Consider the following 21,025-nt stretch of genomic DNA (forward strand, 5'->3'; position numbering starts at 1 on the left):
AGATTTTTTTACAAATGTGTTGGAATACATTTTTTGTGACCCATACAGAGGGATTCTTTTTGATGGTTCTATATGCCCCAGCTGCATAAATTTAACTTTTTGTCTGCACAGATAAAGGAATCCATTATCATACAATAAATGCATTTTCAAAAGATTTTTTTCTTTATATTATTCCATGCACAACACATTCATTTTTTTTTTTGTAATTAAACAATTAAACAGATTTATATTCACCAAAACGAAGAAATGGCCCCAAAAAACAATAGCAGATTGGTTTTAAGAAAACTAAAATCAATTTTGGAAGTATACCCATGTTCAAGAATCTAATATTTACTTACTGGATCTTTTTGGTGAAGTTCTTTAAAACCATGCCACCTTCCTGCTGTTTCTCTTCATGTTTTCCTTTAGGAGAAAAGGAAAGACAGAAAATAAAAGTTACTTGGATAGCAAGAGTTTAGTAATGAAAAACAGAAATGTTTTGGTGCTCTTACATTCTTCTTACATCTTTCATCTAATAATATATTGGCTGTAAGTAAGAACTTAAAGCTGACCTAGCTCAGAATTGTACAATTGGTGTACATAAAGCAACACATAGTCTAGAGTTTGGAGCACATGTCTTACTGTAGTAGGGAGTTTGCTAGTATATACAAATGCAACTCACCTGTCCATCCACAACCCTTTTTCCCCTTTTTTGCACATAGGGTTGGGATGTCAGTTTAACAGTGATGATCATCTAGAGCCAATGGTCACACCAGGCTAGGCCTACCATGGTTGTTCTTCCATACCACATATACACATGCACGCTCACACCTATGGGCAATATAGAGTGTCCGGTCCACTACTGCATGTCTTTGGAATGGAAGTGGAAACTGGAGAACCCATAGAAAGCCTTACATAAACACAAGAAGGGCATGTAGTCTCCACATGGAAGACATCCCAGCTGAGAAGTGAATCAGAGATCCTCTTGCTGTGAGGTGACAACACTACCTGTTGTACTACAGGAGTGTAGCCATTACTGCGTGAAGTTGTATTGCTGTTGCTCTTTGGGCAAAATCTTAATATGTGTGCCTTATGCAAATAAGTAATCACTTTTGTTTAAAACATTAACACAAAATGAAAATGTAAGCTTTTCTGGCTAAGCAGTAGCAAATTGTATACGTATATGTACAACTATGTAACCATAGGATAGCACAAGTAAGATTACATGTGTTGGGTAAGTGGTAGTGTGGGGGATGAAAGCACGCCTCTTATGTTGTTAACCTCAGCAGTGATATAAATGGTACAATTAATTTTCTATAAAAATCACTATCAAGATAACTCCTCTTATTTTTTCTGAGCAATCACATTCTTCCAGATAACTGATCTCAGTGGTTAAAACTACTGCCTATAGAAGCACAGGCAAGAAATGTGAACATCATGAAAATATGATGTAGTCTTGCAGTGCATGGTAAGGACAACTGGTGATGGGTGGAATTTGATATACCACCTTTGTAAAATGTCACGCGTTTGTGTGTGCCATAGTAAGAAGTGTTGCTGATTGGTAGAATTTGCTATACTGATTTTGTAAAATGTGTGTGTGTGTGTGTGTGTGTGTGTGTGTGTGTGTGTGTGTGTGTGTGTGTGTGTGCCATGATAAGGAGAATTGGTGATCGATGGAATTTGCTGTACTGTTTTTGCAAAATGTCTTGTGTGTGTACATGTGTATATGCACACGTGTGAGTAAGTGTGCATACGTATGTGTGTGTGCATACGTGTGTGTGTGTGTGTGTGTGTGTGTGTGTGTGTGTGTGTGTGTGTGTGTGTGTGTGTGCAATCAATGTCTGGCCAAATAAATATATAGGGATATATACTTAGTGTACTGAGATTAATACATTTATCTGAGCAGCTATCAGAAAAGCCCAAAATGCAGAGACCAAAAGATATCTGTGACTGTTCATCTAATGCCTGCAATATAGATATGAGAATACCTTTCCTACACATAGGACATTTGCTTAAAATCAACCACTTTTTATTGTTGTAGGGAAACAAACATTCTGCAAAATGTTTTCAGCATATAAGAGCAATGGTTAAGAGAGAAACAGAGAAATACATTCTTTAAATATGTGTTTTTTTTTTTTTTTTTTTGTGGGGAAGATGACAATATGAGGGTGTGATTACAAAATGTAAATTTCTGTTCCTACATAGCTGATCAGTAAGACCATGCCACCATCATGCATGAATTAAGCAGTAATTAAAATAAGTATTGTGTACCAAATTCTACATGCTGATTTTAAGAATATTCTCCTTTGAACTTCCCTCTGCTTTTCACACAATAAAAATGCAAATATTTGGCAGGCTTTCAAATGTTTCGTTTATTTAGTTTGTAGACCTCCTTTACCTTGTCCAGAAGAAAGGCATGTCTAAAAAGTTGAATGTGAAATTGTGAAAAATCTGTGATGTACTGATTCACATCAAAGTTTTAATACAAAACACAAACATAGTCTTATTTAATGTATTCATCCTTTTTGGGCAGGGAATACATTTATTTAACTTTAACAGGCTTTTGTCCAATTTTATAACACTACTGTTGGCCACTGACTAGAGCAGTTAATAGAAATTAAATGAACATGTAGTGATTTGAGTGTCTGCTATTTCTCAGCCACAGATTCTAACATACTACACCAAACCAATAAATCATTCACAGAGTTTAAGTTTGCTTGTAATTTATGTCTGTGATTGTTTTCTATGGTAAGCTTGTTTTTGTCTTCATAATGTGTTTATGAAAATAAATAACAAAACTAAAGCAAAATCAATTTGTTTTGCTCTATCATTAGAGGGATTCATGGCAAATTATCCATCATGAAATTATCAATGGTGGAGAATTTCAATTATCATGGTTACTATATGATATATCAAGGGAAATCCTTTCATGCATTCATCTTCATTTATCAACAGATAGCTCTTAAATTACAAATGAATTAACTTTGGCTTTTTGTGTTCATTAACTTTTGCTATTAACTTAACCTGAATACTAAACATCATCAAGTAATGATGCTCAAAATTCAAACCACTTCACACATATGTCTGCTTTTTTAAGTAGCACTACTTGAAGTGGTAAGTAAAATCCTCACAGCTGCATAAATTTTACATGCATGTTCCATGGACCAAACAAAAATAGCTGTTTTTTTTAAACGTGTTCCTTTCACATTACCAGCTCAAAGTTTTAGAATAAAGACAAGAATATGCTACAGCTCTCTGCGAGTACAAGTCTTTTCTGTTTCCACACACATATTCCCCACACTGAAATGCACAGGTGCTTGCCACTACCTAGTGTTGTATACCTAAACATTTTCTGTGCTGCTCTGTAGAGTAGCTTGCAATATGGGGTCTCATTATCATAGGTACTACCTATAACAACTGCATTTTAATATGCTTCTGAAACTCTCACTACCCATGTAGCTGTGCTTCCAGACAGCAAGGGGACTCTAAGAATCACAATGGGGTTGCCTTGTATGCACACTGCTCTGAGCAGCTTTCTGTATTAGTCAATCTTTTTGGCAATCATAGTCTGTATCTTCACAGAAGATTTCATTAAAGGAAACAATATAGAAAAAGAACTGTGACTTTCAATGCACAAATAAAAAGTTATCAAATGTTTTAGCACCACTGACTCTTAATGATTGAGTCTTCAGCTCATTTCTTGAAAGAGGTCATTGAGTTCTCGGTGGATTTCTCATGTACTCCCTGTCTTTGCATGGGCTCACACCAGGTGGTTCAATTTCTCCAACATGCAAAAGGTATGCAGTAGGTGAAAAGCAATCATCTAAATTTCCCATTGATTTCCTTGAATGTGTGAGTGTATGTATGTCTTAAGTGGCAAGTTGGCCCTCTGTTCAGGATGGGTTTCTGTGCTTTACACCTTATTGTGTGCTGAGATAGACTATCCCATGACCTTGTATTGGATTAAGAAGAATGAATGATAAGGGGGTAAATGGATAGTATATGCTGATATCATAAAATAATAATATGAGACCGTAATTTATCATCTTTTTTCTGCTGTGGTATTTCTGAATAATAATTAATTTCTCATATTACAATGAGCATTAATCCTGAGCATAGTAACAGTATCTGAAATCTGAATATGATACATGAATATGAATCATGAACATATTTTAATATTTATTTATTTGACATTTGTTGACCAGGTTAGTCTAGTTGGAATTGAAACACCTTTCCAGTGGAGACCTGGGGAGAAAAGCTCCACAGTAAATACATACAATAAAGAAAACTTAGTGTACAGATTAATAAGATAAGAAACATACATAGAATAACAAAGCAGGAAAAGCATGCATGGCAATTAGAAGCAACATTATAGCACGTGAAAGTAAAATACAGTGTATAAGAATACTTATGAGTATAATTATTAGGCATACAAGATTGTTAAGATTAAGTGTAATAACAAATAAGTAATAAGGATCTCAAAAGCATAATCATTGGACTGATACGTCCAATACCAGAACAGAATAAACTGCCAGTTTATGTAAGAAGAAGGGGTAGAGCTGTAATAAGAATACTAAAAGTGTATAGAGGCACAATGGAATGAAAAATAAAATGCAAAAAAAAGATAAAGAGTGTTTTGAAAAAGGTAGAGTTACATGGAAGAAGAAATAAAGGGTAGCGATAGTATAGAGAGGTAAGTCAATCGCTCTGACAGTTTATTTTTGCTAAAGTGATCTTTTACTGCCTTTCTGAATTGGAGTTTAGATCTAAGGAGATGGATATCTAGTGGTAATTTATTCCAGTTCTTAGCAGGCAGATAGCAATAAAGGGTTTTACCTAAGTTAATCTTGGGTTTATGAATGAACAGGAGATGCTGTTCAAAGCTCCGGAGTATTCTTGTAGTGTATTGCAATATAAGTTCATAGTTAGTACTAGGCTAACTGCCTTTGCGAGCCATTTTAAGCCTAGCCAGTTATCCCCTGTGAGATTCAAACTCTGTACCTTGTGTTTGTAAGGCAAACACCTTAACCATTAGGCCACCCTCCCAACCCAAATAATCAGCCTTTGCAAGTCTTGAACCCAGGACCTTGCACTCCATAGCCACAGTGACTTACCACTACGCCATTTGAGCTTATATAATAATAGGAACATGCTGTCAACCAGTCTGTTGTGTGGAATGTTCCTTGCTTATTTTTGTAATTCATCAAAACCTTATAACTCACAGAATCAACTACTGTTTTAATTGCAAGACAATTTTTTAACATGATCTTGCTACAACTGCACTTGATAAGGGGTAGATATGATTATAAATCTGAAAGAGGATTTGAATTCACCTAACATTATTATTTGCATAGTTCTGCAATTAGGAATTACCAGTGGCAAAAAGTTCATCAAGGTATACTTCATCAAATGTTGTTTTTGTGTCACCTATTGAAGAGGGTTATTTGCCCTGGAACTGATCATATAAATGGTCATATTAATGATATCAATGATTAGTGGAGTAGCAGTTGCAAATCTCAGCATGCAAAAAGGTTTATAAGAGGGGATTTGACGTTCATAAAAAAAAAAAACTAGGCATCCTTCATATACACTTTGTTCCATATCATTTTCATATCATTATCTAGTACACTTTTATGCATCATTTCACACATACCAACACAAAGAGTATCGTCAGCCTCTACCTTCCAAAGAGTAAGAAAATTCCTCACCATCACCACAGTCATAAATGTTATAAAACACCCTATAATCTCAAGAATTCTTCCTTAACATTAATAAAATTATACAATCATATCAGTTATTTACTATAGCTAATTGTATTTCATGCAGGGGAGCAGACAGGTACACCTGAAGAATGCTGCATCTGTAAACTGTAGGTCAGTGTCTGAAACCAGTCATCTATTTCAGTTTAAATGAAGCTTAAAGAACAATCATATCTGACAATATCTGGTAGTTAGAAAAGATGACTATTGCTATGAACTATTAATGAGTTGCTTCTTGTAGTCTAAAGTTTGATTCTCTCAGCCAACATTTGCCTACTGTGTGACTCTAAACAAGCCACTTAACAAAGCAGTGCTCTTGGGCAATGAAGAAACTGATCTAGGTTCCTAAATGGTCTTCTAGGCCACATGCCAAGTGAGTGTGAATTAACCTATACATTTATCTTCATTTCTGGAACTATGACTTGCTAAATTTTGCTTTCAAGAAACTGTGTCAACCTAATTCAGGTCATACAGAAATAAATCTATGAACTGTCATGCACCTCAAACTGTTGACAGCAGTATGAACTTGAAAGAGCAAAATTGTAGAGGGAATCTATATGAATGTAAAGCAGACCTTTGGGAGGAGATGTCATGGGCTATTAAACCGACCTTGCACTAATGTGACACATGTAACCATGGCATGGTGTGCTTTGTTCTTTTGTTCACTTCTGGATAGAATGATGGTAAAATGGCTATTACTTTAAAGTTTGTTACACGTTTGCTACTTGGTAAATTATGATTTCGTTTCTTTTGAGTATGCTTTGTATTAGTTATTAGGGTATATATATCACTTAACTGAATCTCACATCGTCAAACCCCTCTTCATCAAACACCTTTTTAAACAAACTTATAAATAAGCGAATGGACTTTTCATCAAAGTTTTCCTAGGGCAAAAACAATGCTAAGCCACATAAAACTTAAAACCTACCAAGGTTGGGGGATTCACCCCCCACACCCTCCAATGTGGGGGGCTTCACCCCCCATACCCCTCCTAACTAAATATGCCAACTCTGAGATTGCACTAAAGTGGGGAAAAGGGCAAATTCCATATGGTGGCCAACCGTTATTTTGCCCTAGGAAAAACTTTGATGAAAAGTCCATTTGCTTATTTGTAAGTTTAGGTGTCTGATGATGTGATATTTCATTACGTGATATAGATCTGAGTGATTATTGTATGAACAAAGATCTACATAAACAGATAGCTGATACAAGCACCATTTGGGCAAATGTGCTTATTAAAAGTTTGAGGTGTAGGATAATGGTGATAATTGCAAAACTACATAAAAGCACCATTAATTATGTATGGGTTTGCTAAAATAAACCTAAGACAAGAACACTGAACACCTGAACAGGCAAGCTACTCTATGTATACCAAAATAAAATTATACCACAAACAAAGTACATTTTCTTGCAGGAGACAAGCTGATAAAACTCCCTACACCCCCATATTCAAGTACAAGTTGTATACCCATCACTGCACTGGTATGGTATTCTGTCTCAGCTTTTTTCTCTTCCAGCTGACACTTGATATATGTTTTTTGAACTTTCAGTGACTCAGCAAATCAGCTGCCATTCATTCACTGATATTGCACAATGCTAGCTTAAGTTATTATGTGAATACCAAACATGAATCCAAAAAGAGGTGTCAAGGAGCAGCTCAAGATTTCAGTAATCAAAACAGCAGAAAAACACAAGACATGAGCACCAAGCCACCACAATGGGATTTAATATGGAATAACTTGTAAACAACAAGCAAGACTTTCAGACAAATACCCTTTCCCAATGCATCAGTTATAAAATACCTAATGGACTTTTAATAATAATCACATGGTTCAGTTAACAGACCATATTACATTACATCACAAAAGCAGCCATAAAAACATTGCAAAATACACTATGAGTTATAAGCATGTAATCCATTTATATACTCCTGGGGACAAAGTACTAATTAGCAGAGTGTAGATGGATTATGTCATTACATGCTGGTCATTTGCCAGGTCTGAAAACATAGTTAAGTATCAAGCCAATCTTAAAAGGTGACAAAATAAATTAAACTGATATAATGTTAATGTTGTTTATGGAGTAAGTGTTTTAAACATTGCATTTTATAAAGCATTTATAATTTTTTTTATGGCTGTGTTTGTGATGCAGTGTACTACGATTTATCTGAAACATGGGACTATTATTTAAACTCCATCATATGTTTTCTAACTTATACATTGAGAAAAAAGTCCATTAAATGTTTATTGTTTATTGCCCAGCAGAATGCTTTACTCTGGGAAAGCAACCAGACTTTGCATAAGAATTTTTTTTTATAACTTTAACTGTCAATGCTGCTAGCCTAACAGGTCTGTAGCTCTGTAGTTTTTTTCCTTTCTCACAACGTTTTCATGGGTTTTTCCACAGTGACCAGTGACCTACTGAAAATTTCCTTCAGGGTAATCTGAACAGCAACACAATGGACAAACTTCCAAGAACCCTGTAAGCCAGTTCTTCAGGTCCCTGTGGTTTATATTCTCTTAGTGAATTCAGTTACCATTTTACCTTCTCTGTATTTATTCTAGTGTCTTTGCATTTCTTTTGTCAGTCTGTCTTGCACCCTCTGACCATAATACCCTATGCTTGCTTTTTTCATAAAAATGAAGACAAAATATAAATTTTATCTTTTTTTAATTGATCATCTCCAAGGTGCTGGTGTTCTCAATGAATTATGGATTTTTTTCCAAAACCTTTAAATAGCATCTGTTTTACTACTGGATTTGAGGACCACTTATCTCTCCTTAAATGCATTGTGACTTTTTAGTGAAATTATAGCTTGGATAATGAAAAAAGCAGGAAGTCATGGTACATTTACCCTGTTAAATACAATTAATGTTTATCAACCAACCAGTTAAAGTGAAACTTATACTGAAAAAAATAAGCAGAAGTAAAAAAATCAAATATTTTTACTGCGAGCTATTGTCTGACAATAATGCACAACTCAAGGTGCAAATTATATTTCAATAAACTCCCGAGGCTTTATGCTGTCAGACTGATGCACACATGTAGCATTATGCAGCATGGAAAGAAGTAATGTATCAGCTGTAGCAAAAATAGATACCTTATAAATCATTTTGTATTGATGCTTCCATGAATAGTTATGCTTTTTCAAGTCCTTTGAAATGCATTTATCAAATTATAATGTACATTCTGATACAGAGTAATAGCGGTAATGCCTACAAAGATGACCGATAAACACAAAAACAGCTTTCTGGCTACTTTAGGTCGATTCTTGTGATAAAAGCATTACTTTAGCCTTCCGTGAGTTCTTCCTTACGTAACCTTGAAATGACAAGAGGAAAGCTCTTAAGTATGGAAGGCATTGAAACATTGTTCCATAATTAATAAGTGTTTCTGTTATATTGTTTGCTTTATTACTACGGAAACTGTGCTGCAAGCCTGAAAATTATTCTCATATGGATGCAGTCTCTAAATTTCCAAAGCATGTCAGGATGTACAGGTTTTATTATTGTTTATTCATTTGTTAACCCAGTGAGCCCACCAAATGCAAATTACTTTTCTACAGTGACCAGAAACTCTCCCTTAAGTGACTTGCTCAGTGATGTTCACATTTCAAAAACTTTCATGTTATTTATTTATCTATCAATCTATCTGTCTATTTATTTATTTAGTCATCTATCTATTAATTAACTAGATAAATGGGTTGGTCAACAGACTTTTTAGCCATGACCTGGATCACAGCATCTAGGGTAAATACAAATATACAAATATAGAGGAACAGTTTACTGTAGTCAGTCAACTATCTTGTTTTTTGAATATGGGATGAAATCAGAGAACACAGAGAAAATCCACATAAACAATGGGAAACCATGCTAACTCCACAGGACAGATAAAGACAGAGATCTTACCACTCAGTCATCATGTTGCCCAGCATTGTCAACTTATAGATTTAATCCTTAACACTGTGATGAAAATAATTTGGTTTTGATATTATACCTGACATCAGGGACATAACTATCCATGTCTTTGTGCCTTGTGTTATCTGTGGATGCATACTTATGAAAAGACGTACTAGAAGTACGTTTCAGGTACCCCTTGCATATAACAGGAGTGAACAATGTATTGTGTAAGTGTATTGTAGACTTAACATGTTTTGCACGATCATTCACTTCTCTATACATTTTTTTTTTTCCATTTTGGTTGCACCCTGCCAACAATCACCAATCTCTTTTTATAAGCACTTGGGACTAGTGAGCAATGATTTTCATCCTGCAGTGCACCTGTTTTCTGTGACTGCTGCAAACAATGCATATTGCTTATTTGCCATCAGCTTGCAATTTAAGAATCTTAAGACATATGTACATGTATGTATGACTACACAAACACACTTTGAAAAGTACTCCCAAGAGTAAACATGTCCTCAACTATCAGTACAACCAAAGGTAATCATTCTTTTCACTGCCAACAACTCCAAAACGTTTGACTCTAACAAAAGGTAAATGTTCTTTTTTTATTGTCTTTAACTCCAATATGATTTATTTCCTAAAATTAATCGTTCTACTCCCTGTTCCCCTCCTTAATTACCAAATATTGCCTGCTGTCTTTTGTTGTATGGCACTGTCTGCTCAGCTGTTAGTGCTTGATTTATTCAATTTTTACCATCTGATGACTGTTTTAAACTATTTACTATTTCATTAATTCAGTGCTTGCTCTTTTTTGACTTTGAGATTTGTTATATTGTTGCACCGCTATTAGTTTCTGCTATTTCTTTTCCATTTGAACTGCTGTCATTCATTTCCTTGTATTCATTTCTTTACTGATACTAATTGCTTCAGACCATATTGGTATCACATGAGCATACCACTCTCACATGCTTGATTCTTTATCATCTAACTCAGAGTTGTTGACTGGAATTCAGAAGTGTGTAATGTGCTACACTATCTTATTTGCAGCTGTATTGCTCAGTGCATTGCAGCAGATTCAGGGATTGTTATAGTGCTACAGTGGTGAGAAGGCTATAATTCATAGTGCTACATCAGTCTCACTGGATGAGCCCACATGCAAATGTGTCAGTCTAGGGATGTGGCTGACACCAATTAGGCATGTCCAAATTCCCAGAATATTTCACCAGGTTGGAATAGTATGGTACTGATTAAACAATATCTCTCTACTTCCTTATTTGCTGAGGGAAGTGAAAAAAAAGTGTAATCCACTTTGGATGGTGACATACACCCATTAATTACTATGCCAAGAGCAAGACTGATAGCAGTGTAGCAGAAAATGTTTGTGAAACTATGTGTGTGTGTTTGTGTTTGTGTGTGTGTGTGTGTGTGTGTGTGTGTGTGTGTGTGTGTGTGTGTGTGTGTGTGTGTGTGTGTGTAGGGGCATTGTTGCAACTATGTGTATGTGTGTGTGTGTGTGTGTGTGTGTGTGTGTGTGTGTGTGGTGTGTGTGTGCGCATGTATCTGTGTTTGTATGTAGGGACATTGTTGCAGCTATCTGTGTGTGTGTGTGTGTGTGTGTGTGTGTGTGTGTGTGTGTGTGTGTGTGTGTGTGTGTGTGTGTGTGTGTGTGTGCATGTGTGTGTGTGTGCCTAACTGTCTATAGGCATCTGTGCAAACGCATTGAATGAGATAGCAGGGATAACAGCAGTGTAGTTACCTAAAACTATACAGTGCCTGATTCAAAGATATAATAATGAACTGCTAACAAGATGGTGCTCCATCTGGATTTACCATCACTTCAAATTGCATTATATCACTGTTGCACCATTGGGCAGTGCAGTGCTGTACATGTAATGCTGTCAGTGCTATGTTTATGACTCTCATCTGTTATTACAAGATCACTGTACTTCTCCTTGTAGCTGCACTGACTACTTGTCTTTTTTACTGCAGGTAGTATAGCTATTGTAGGCTGAAGGCAGAGTCTGCCCCAGGCACAAGGTGTAACAATGCAGTCATTAAATAATGACATACATTTGAGTTCCAGACTTCATTTCTTTCAGAGAATACATGCTAATACAAAGCCTGTTATTCTAGCAACTGTCTACGTGTATAAGAATGATATTTAAAATACTTCTCCTGATTTTCAGCCATTCCCTGTAGTTCTTCTTGGCTTTGTCCCTGACTCCTCAGCTAAAAAGTTAAGGGCCAGGTGTATAACTGCAGTGTAGGTTATAGAACAGTCTGTATTATAGTCAGATAAAACACAGAACCCCATTTAACTTAAAACCTTGTAGGTGCAGAATCTTGGCACTCACTTTAACAAAGAGTTTTTAAAACCTTTTATCTGCTACTTACCAAAAGTAGCTTTTCCTATCTGTGCTGGTTAGCACCCTGCTTATACTAGTCCTTTAGTTTGTGTTATTGCCACCCAACTAGGACTGCTACCCCTTTCAGTGCATTAGTTTACCTTGTCTGCCACCTGCCTCTGGTTACATGGGTTTCAGTCTGTTCTATCGCCTTCTGTGGCCAACCTACCTCCATTTGGCACTTTGAGACAGTATTGAAACTGTCTTGTTACTGGCAACCTATTGTGGCTACACAATACTTATATAATTTATGATAGCTATTAAGTATTTTTAGGTCAAAGGCTAATATCTCTCGTCAAGCTACAGTTATTAAGCATCACATACACTCTGCATAACAAACCAGCACTACTCTAACTTATGTTCAGCTAATTTAGAGATCTTTAGCTAAGCTTCCTGAGTACCATATCATGATGGATTAATTTATGCCATCTTATACCCAAACTACCCACATCTCCATTATTTACCCGTAATTGTTCCAAAAGTTATGCAGAGTCCATCTCACTGATATTCAAAAATATCAAACTCTGACTCAGAGCATATTAAGGTGGGGCTTTTCAGTCTTAAGAAATATTTGCCATACGTTTGACATTCTTCTCTATCAAACATATTTCACATATGCATAGCTACTGAGACTTGGTTTCACTATATTGATGTAACTCCTCAATACCAGGGTTTAGTGGTTATCACTCTTTCAGACCTACTGGAAACTTTGTGGGAGTATCTGCCTTTGTCTGGGATCTCATCATCTAAAGACAAATCGCCTATAGCCCCTACCCTGAACTTACAGAGATTCCAAATTAACATGAATAAAGGTATTACTTGCTCCAAAATCACTAGGGATGTGAATTTAAACACTTGAGATCCTCAGAGTTAGAGACAGATCCCTTACATGTTCCCCCTTGTGAAGAAAAGTACCTAAATATACTAGAAGAGATAATTCTCCAAGCCTACACCATTCCACTATGCAGCATTAGCTACCCGACCATCATCTGCTGACCTATACCATTAGAAATAAATGTGGTCTAGGTTTCCTAGAGTTCATCAGTGCCATATCCCTTGAAGAAACTACCAACCTTCCTACTTAGAGACCTATAATGTCTTTCACCTTGTCCTTACCACCCCTTGCCAACATAGCCAATGTCTTCACTCCAGCTATATCTTCACCTCTCTAGTTAAGTCTGATGGCAGATCAATATTATTTTCCTGTTTTAAAACCTGTGGCACACAGCCTAAAAAATATATTCTTCAGGGACATCTGCACAACAAACCTCTTACTGCTGTTAGGTGACATAGGGGACTTCAGAAGTAACTTTCCTTTTATCAACCTCATTGCCAAAGCTGTCAATTTCACCTCTGACTCCTTCTCACTGCCAAGCAGTTGTATTAAGAAAACCATCCCTATTCAATGCAAATACAATGACAAATTTAAAAGCAGACCCTAATGACAGAAGATTCACATTAACAAAATGTAGAATAAGATGAAGAAACTGGTCACCAAAAGCCCTCTGACAGTTTTGCAAAAAATCTCAAGTATACCATTAGAATGTATGAGTCTCAATATGAATTTAGAATTTCTACTTCCAGTAAGCACAACCACATTTTTTTTTATTTATCCATTATTGACTGAGTTAGTCCCTTTAGGTTATTAACCTCTTTTCAGGAGAGACCCAAGGTGGTATTTATACTACTAAGGGAAAATGTGGCTGGGTCATCAGCTAAATTCCCCTACTCTTTTTGATAGGTGCCACAGGATCTTATGTACACCTACTTGAGCTACTGCCAACTCAGGCAGATAGGGTCTTTGTTTAATGCTTTATCCAAAGGCCAGCACAATCAAGAGTGCAGCAACTCCCTGCACTGCAGTGTCAGCAATCAAGCTACCTGCTGTGGGAATAGAACCTACAGCCTGCTACACCAATGGTGAGTATGCTATCTGTTGCACCACTGACACTACTTATTTGACTGTGTTTGTAAACTTAGAAGTAATGGTCAGCAATGCTCCAATCTTATTTATAATAATGTCATGTAAAATAATCCCAAGTCAATAGCCAATACCCTGGTGGATAAATTTAACTCCAACTTTACACCACCAGGCCACCCTGTTGTTGCTCCTATTGCCTAATCAATTCTCTCCCCAAATGCCCCTCAATCATGATCTTTAGGCCATACACAACTGCATCTATATTTCTTGATAATACCCCTTTTTGCCTCCTTATCAACACCAAATATAGCCTGTTTCTGCCTCTCTTTAACATTTTTTTAATTCCAGCTTCTCTGCCCCTGATGCATGGAAAACTGCCACAGTGATACCACTGCATAAGTGCAACTGAACCACTGGTGCAGGTAACTATACGCATATTAGTCTTAAGAGTATTATATGTAAGGTTATCTTGGAGGTGAAAAGAGTGTCAGATAGAGTGATGTATATGAAGCTGGAAATTGATGGTGTAATGATGAATGTTGTTAGTGCATATGCTCCACAAGTTGGGTGTGCGATGGATGAGAAAAAAAAATGTGGAGTGAGTTGGATGAAGTGGTGATGACTGTACCCAAGGGTGAGAGACTGGTGATTGGAGCAGATTTCAGTGGGCATGTTGGTGAAGGGAACAGAAGGGATGAAGAAGTGATGGGTAGGTATGGTGTTAAGCAAAGGAATGCAGAAGGTCAGATGGTAGTGGATTTTTTGAAAAGGATGGACATGGCTGTGATGAATATGTATTTTAACAAGAGGGAGGAGCATAGGGTGACATACAGGAGTTGTGGAAGATGCACACAGGTGGATTATATCTCATGCAGAAGGGCCAGTCTGAAGAAGATTGGAGACTGTAAAGTGGTGGTAGGGGAAAGTGTAATTAGGCAGCACAGGATGGTGGTTTGTAGGATGAAATTGGTGATCAAGAAGAGGAGGATGAGTGTGAGGGCAGCACCAAGGATCAAATGGTGGAAATTGAAAAAGGGTAATTGTGAGGTGATGTTCAGGGAAAAGTTAAGACAGGCACTGGGTGGCAGGGAAGAGTTACCGAATAGCTGGGTAACTACAGCAGAGCTAGTAAGAGAGATGGCTAGAAAGGTGCTTGGTGAGACATCTGGAAAGAGGAAGGAGGACAAGGAGACCTGGTGGTGGAATGAAGAAGTACAAGAGAGTATACAAAGAAAGAGGTTGGCGAAGAAGAAGTGGAATTGTCAGAGAGATGAAGAAAGTAGACAAGAGTATAAGGAGATGAGGTGCAATACAAAGAGAGAGAGATGGGGAAGGCTAAGGATAAGGTGTATGAAGAGTTGTATAAAAGGTTGGACATGAAGGAGGGAGAAAAGGACCTGTACCAATTGTCTACACCGAGGGACCGAGCTAGTAAAGATGTGCAGCAGGTAAGGGTGATAAAGGATAATGAGGGAAACATACTCACAAGTGAGGATAATGTGTTGAGCAGATGGAAAGAGTACTTTGAGGGGCTGATGAATGAAGAGAATGAGAGGGAGAGAAGGTTGGATGATGTGTGGATAGTGAATCATGAAGTGCAGTGGATTAGCAAGGAGGAAGTAAGGATAGCTATGAAGAGGATGAAAAACGGAAAGGCTGTTGATCCAGATGACATACCTGTGGAAGCATGGAGGTGTTTAGGTGAAATGGCAGTGGAGTTTTTAACTAGATTGTTTAATGAAATCTTGGAAAGTGAGAGGATGCCTGAGGAATGGAGAAAAAGTGTTTTGGTACCGATTTTTAAGAGTAAGGGTGATGTGCAGAGCTGTAGTAACTACAGAGGGATTAAATTGATCAGTCACAGCAGGAAGTTATGTGAAAGAGTAATGGAAGCTAGGTTAAGAAGGGAGGTGATGATTAGTGATAAGCAGTATAGTTTCATGCCAGGAAAGAGCACTACAGATACAATGTTTTCTCTGAGAATGTTTATGGAGAAGTACAGAGAAGGTCAGAAGGAGTTGCATTGTGTCTTTGTGGATTTAGAGAAAGCATATAACAGGGTGTCTAGAGAGGAGTTGTGGTATTGTATGAGGAAGTCAGGAGAGTCAGAGAAGTATGTAAGAGTGGTACAGGATATGCATGAGGGTAGTGTGACAGCGGTGAAGTCTGTGGTGGGAGTGACGGATGCGTTTAAGTTGGGGGAGGGATTACATCAAGGATCATCTCTGAGCCCTTTCTTATTTGCAGTGGTGATGGACAGGTTGACAGACAAGATTAGACAGGAGTCCCCGTGGGCTATGATGTTTGCAGATGACATTGTGATCTGCAGTGAGACTAGGGAACAGGTGGAGGAGACCCTGGAGAGATGGAGATATGCTCTAGAGAGAAGATGAATGAAGATCAGCAGGACTAAGACAGAATATATGTGTGTGAATGAGAGGGAGGATAGAGGAATTGTGAGGATGCAGGGAGTAGAGGTGTCAAAGGTGAATGAGTTTAAATACTTGGGATCAACAGTTCAGAGTAATGGTGAGTGTGGAAGAGAGGTGAAGAAGAAAGTACAGGCAGGATGGAGTGGGTGGAGAAGAGTGTCAGGAGTGATTTGTGACAGATGAGTACCTGTAAGAGTGAAAGGGAAGGTCTACAAGAGGGTAGTGAGACCAGCTATGTTATATGGGCTGGAGACAGTGGCATTGACAAAAAGACAGGAGTCATAGCTTGACGTGGCAGAGTTGACGATGTTAAGATTTGCACTAGGTGTGATGGGGATGAACAGGATTAGGAATAAGTATATTAGAGGGTCAGCCCAGGTTGGAAGGCTTGGAGACAAAGCCAGAGAGGCAAGATTACATTGGTTTGGACATATGCTGAGGAGGGATGCAGAGTATATTGGGAAAAAGATGCTAAGGATGAAGCTGCCAGGTAACAGAAAAAAAGGAAGGCCTAAGATAAGGTTTATGAATGTGGTGAGAGAGGACATGCAGGTGGTTGGTGTGATAAAGCAAGATGCAGAGGACCGGAAGAAATGGAAACAGTTGATCTGCTGTGGTGACCCCTAATGGAAGCAGCCGAATGAAGAAGAAGAAGATACAGCATATCATACAGGTAATTATAGACCTATCAGCCTTACAAGTATTATATGTAAGGTTATACAGAATAACATGCCATATCCTATCTTATTTCATTCACTCAGAAGTAATCTGCTGACCTTAGACTCTTAAGTATTCCAGTTAGGTCTACTTTAGTTTAGCAAGCGATCAGATGATCGAACGCTGTTAGTTCGAACACTAAATGTCGAACCGGCAAAATAGCGAATGGCCGGAACAGCAAATTTTTTCCCAGGAAAAGAAATAGATGGGCTGGCCGTACGGGTTGTGCCATTTCCTTTACTGTAGTGTGATCTCAGAGTTGGCATATTTAAGTAGGGGAGGTGTGGGGGGAAGCCCCCCCCCACTTCATTTAGTGGGCTTTTATGGGGGGGGCAGCGATTTTTTTCCGTGGGAAAAAAAATCGCTGTTCTGGTTGTTTGCTGTTTCGAGTTTTCGCACTTTAGGGATCGATATAACAATATTCGATCATCTGATTGTTTGTTGCTATAATATAGATCCTTCCAATTTTGTCAATGGTATATTTGTCTCCTTAACCTAGTTAACTTCTTCAAAAAGATCACCAAAGCCAGAGGCAATGACCATTCCATGTATACTTCCTGTCTTGACCTGGCTAAAGTCTTTGGTACGGTTGCCCATGCTATCCAAACATAATACAAGCCCTTATTTTCTTCACTGGATAGACAGTTTCTATCAGAAAAAAAAGTCATGTTAAAGGTTGCTGGTGCCTCTGCTGAATGCAAGAATGTAACTGGTGGTATCCCATAGGGTTTTATCCTGGGTCCTCTCCTTTTGGCATCTATCTATTCCTATTTCTTTCTTTCTTCATAAAATACTTAACCCAGGGACTTAGAAAAAATATACATACTCATCCTATTTTACTGCCTATCTAAACACTGATGTCTTCTTTACAGACTTTTCTAGGCAGTTTATTTCCCAAGACAACACCTAAAAAATGTGAGTAGTTATACAGGACTAAAGTAAGTTTCCTCATTTGTCTGGCTCAGTTGATAGTGTTGCTGCCTCCCAGCAAGAGGTACCTTGGTTTGATTCTTGGGTTGGGGTGCCTTCTGTGTGGAGTCTACATGTCCTCCCTGTATCTGTGTGGGTTTCCTCTAGATGCTCCAGTTTCCTCCTACATTCTAAAGACATGCAGTAGGTAGATTGGACAATCTAAATTGTGTGTGGTGTGGAAGAATTACTGTGCCAGCGTTAGCCATCTGGTGGTGTAAACTCTGACTCTAGATGATTGGCACTGTTGAAGTGACATCCTGGCCCCATTATATATATATATATATATATATATATATATATATATATATATATATATAAATAAACTATAGATATAGATATAGATATAAATATATATAGATAGATATACATGCATATATGACACCAATGGATTAATTCCTTTAGGATCTCACAGTATGCTATTTCAGACAGCAGATACACCAGAAAATATAATTGCAGTCTTGTCAAAGTACACACTTTATCTGAAGATATCTAACAGGGAGTAGTGCTACATTAACCCCTCAGAATTTTATAACACAGCCCAAAGAGTATGAAGACAGCCAGGAATCACAGGGATAGCACAGCTTACAGATGTGTGGAGGGTACAAAATAATATTACTTGTTTGTTATCTGAGTTATGCTGATAAGCTTGAAATAGACAAGAAGGTGGATCACTGCAATAAAGCCTAAGTGTTTTCTATGTGAGTAGTCCTTGCAAGAAAGGAATAGCTGTCCTGAGCTGACCCTGTTTTTCCAGTAAGGTGATGATCATGGACAAATAGTAAGGTGACCCTCAGATCTCAGGCATTGGCTAGTAGGTCCTTCCAAACCTGTTGCCCATTTTATATTTAGTTGACTACTGAATAATAAGTGTATTGCTGCAGCCATTTGTTCCAAGCAGCTATCTGACTGGAATGCTTTTATTCACTATGGAATGTCACACAACAGTGACACTGTTATAGCAGTTAACTGAGTATTGGATGACTGATGCTGTTGGCTGTAATCTTCTCTTTATAAGCATGAATTCAATTAATTTGTGCCTCAACACTATTGCAGCAGTCTCATTCTCTGTAAGATGAAAAACTAATGTAGACTATTTTAAAGTTGTCCAATGAAAGAAAAACTTACTGTAGACTAAAACCTGTACTAGCAAGCTCACTTTGTCATTATCCTGTGTCTTCATTCTCAACTTTGGTGACCCCTTACATGGTTATAAGTGTAAATAAGAAACTTTTGAGAATTTATTTAACAGATAAGCTACTTTAGACTGGGGCATTTCATTGGGGGACCTTAATTTTATAGCCAGGATATTGAGGGCAACAGATATTCTGAACACAGCTATCGGACTGTTTCAGCTGAGGAGGGCTGCTTTAAGCTCAGCTGATATTGTAAACATGCTGGTTGTACAGCTCAGGCACTGGAAATTTCATTCACGCCCCCAGAGCTTTCCAGAACAAATGACATCTGTTGAAAGGAGCCTGCTTGGGATGCCATTACAGTTATAATTAGCAATGTCAGAAATAGATCAGAAGAACTGGATGCGACTCTGCATAAGTGTACAATTGCATCACCCCTAAAAACACTCAATGAGACTAACTGTATCTGTCCCATGAAACGTCTGATCTTCACAGATCTCACTACCATGAGTGCTAAACATAACAAAAATCATATGAACCAAAATTACCGCTTTGTCATTATTCTGTTAGTAGGTGCAGTTTTGTACCTGCTATACTTTCTGATATGTCAGAGGATTAATGCTAATAATGCTCACCATAGCAGATGTATTATTACCACTAACTTTCAGAAAATAACCGCAAAGACAAGGAACAAAAGGCAGTTGCCATTATTCCTAAAGCTGGTTAAGATAGTTATAGTATGAAAACATTATAACAGATTTGTACATATAATATGCCTTTATTAAATCATAAATACTAATGGCATAGGAATACAAAGGAAGTGATGTAACCTGTTTGATGCTTCAGAAAACTGAATGAGAAGCATATCTAGAACAGAATTTGAGGACATGAAAATATTATGTCCTAAAGAAATACTGTACCTCAGATATTTCTGCATTAAAAGAAAAAAAATGCAGTGTTTGCATGTCCTGATGATCTTTCACTGAATTGTAAACATCCCTTCAAGTTTATTTATTTATTTTTATTTTATTTTACATTTGTTTACCGGGATAGTCCGACTGGATACATGTCCATTTTCAGTGGAGGCCCGGGGAAAAAAGCTCTACATAGACAAACTTACATAGATTACACAGAAATTAGCAAACAATTATAAAAACAAAGTGATTATATACAATGGGTTAGTAGTATTCCCTAGTAGGGACTCACAATTTTCATGGACAGACAATTAAAAGTAAGAGACATCAGATTGGAAGCAGAGCTTGGTGATGTAGTTACAAGTTATGATAATTGCAGAATATGCTTTTAGTTTATAACTTAATCAGGGTTGGTACATGGGCATAGCCAATTCACTTTGACATACTGTTTGAGGTTTTTTTTTTTGAAGAGACTTTTGGAGGATTGTAGGGTTATATAGTTTGGCAACGAATTCCAGGTTTTGCCAATGAAGTTGGCAAACAGGGATTCACCAGCAGAGTTATTAGCTTTGTGGGTTTGGACCAGTAGTTTATCGGCTGACCGTAGGGATCTTAGGTTGCTATATGGCTTAATAATATTTTTAAGTGAGGGAGTATCCTCAGGGTGGTACAAAATTTTGTGTGCTATTAAGAGTTGATTTAATTGAATTAAACTGGGCAGTTCTAGCCACTCTAGTTGTTTAAGGTTCTGGCAGTGGTGGGTTATATAGGTGGAGCCAGTGGCGAATCTGGCAATTTGAGTGTAGCTATGGGACAGTTTACCTAGTTTGGATTTGTTGAGTTTTGAGAGTACAGGCGAGGCATATAAAAGAGTAGAGAGTAGGTGTG

The 21,025-nt window shown here is 37.5% G+C and overlaps 1 protein-coding gene across 1 annotated transcript in view; it reads right to left on the minus strand.

Moving 5' to 3' along the window:
* Window positions 1–21,025, minus strand: part of HSPB8 (heat shock protein family B (small) member 8) — a 68,871-nt gene that overhangs the window by 31,942 nt on the left and 15,904 nt on the right. The window contains exon 2 of the mRNA XM_044068320.1: window positions 339–402. Within this exon, the coding sequence (XP_043924255.1) occupies window positions 339–402 (64 nt within the window). The remainder of the gene's footprint in view (window positions 1–338; window positions 403–21,025) is intronic.

This window comes from Protopterus annectens, chromosome 4.part0 (assembly GCF_019279795.1).
Source record: "Protopterus annectens isolate FY-2018-M chromosome 4.part0, PAN1.0, whole genome shotgun sequence".
Taxonomy (NCBI): domain Eukaryota; kingdom Metazoa; phylum Chordata; order Ceratodontiformes; family Protopteridae; genus Protopterus; species Protopterus annectens.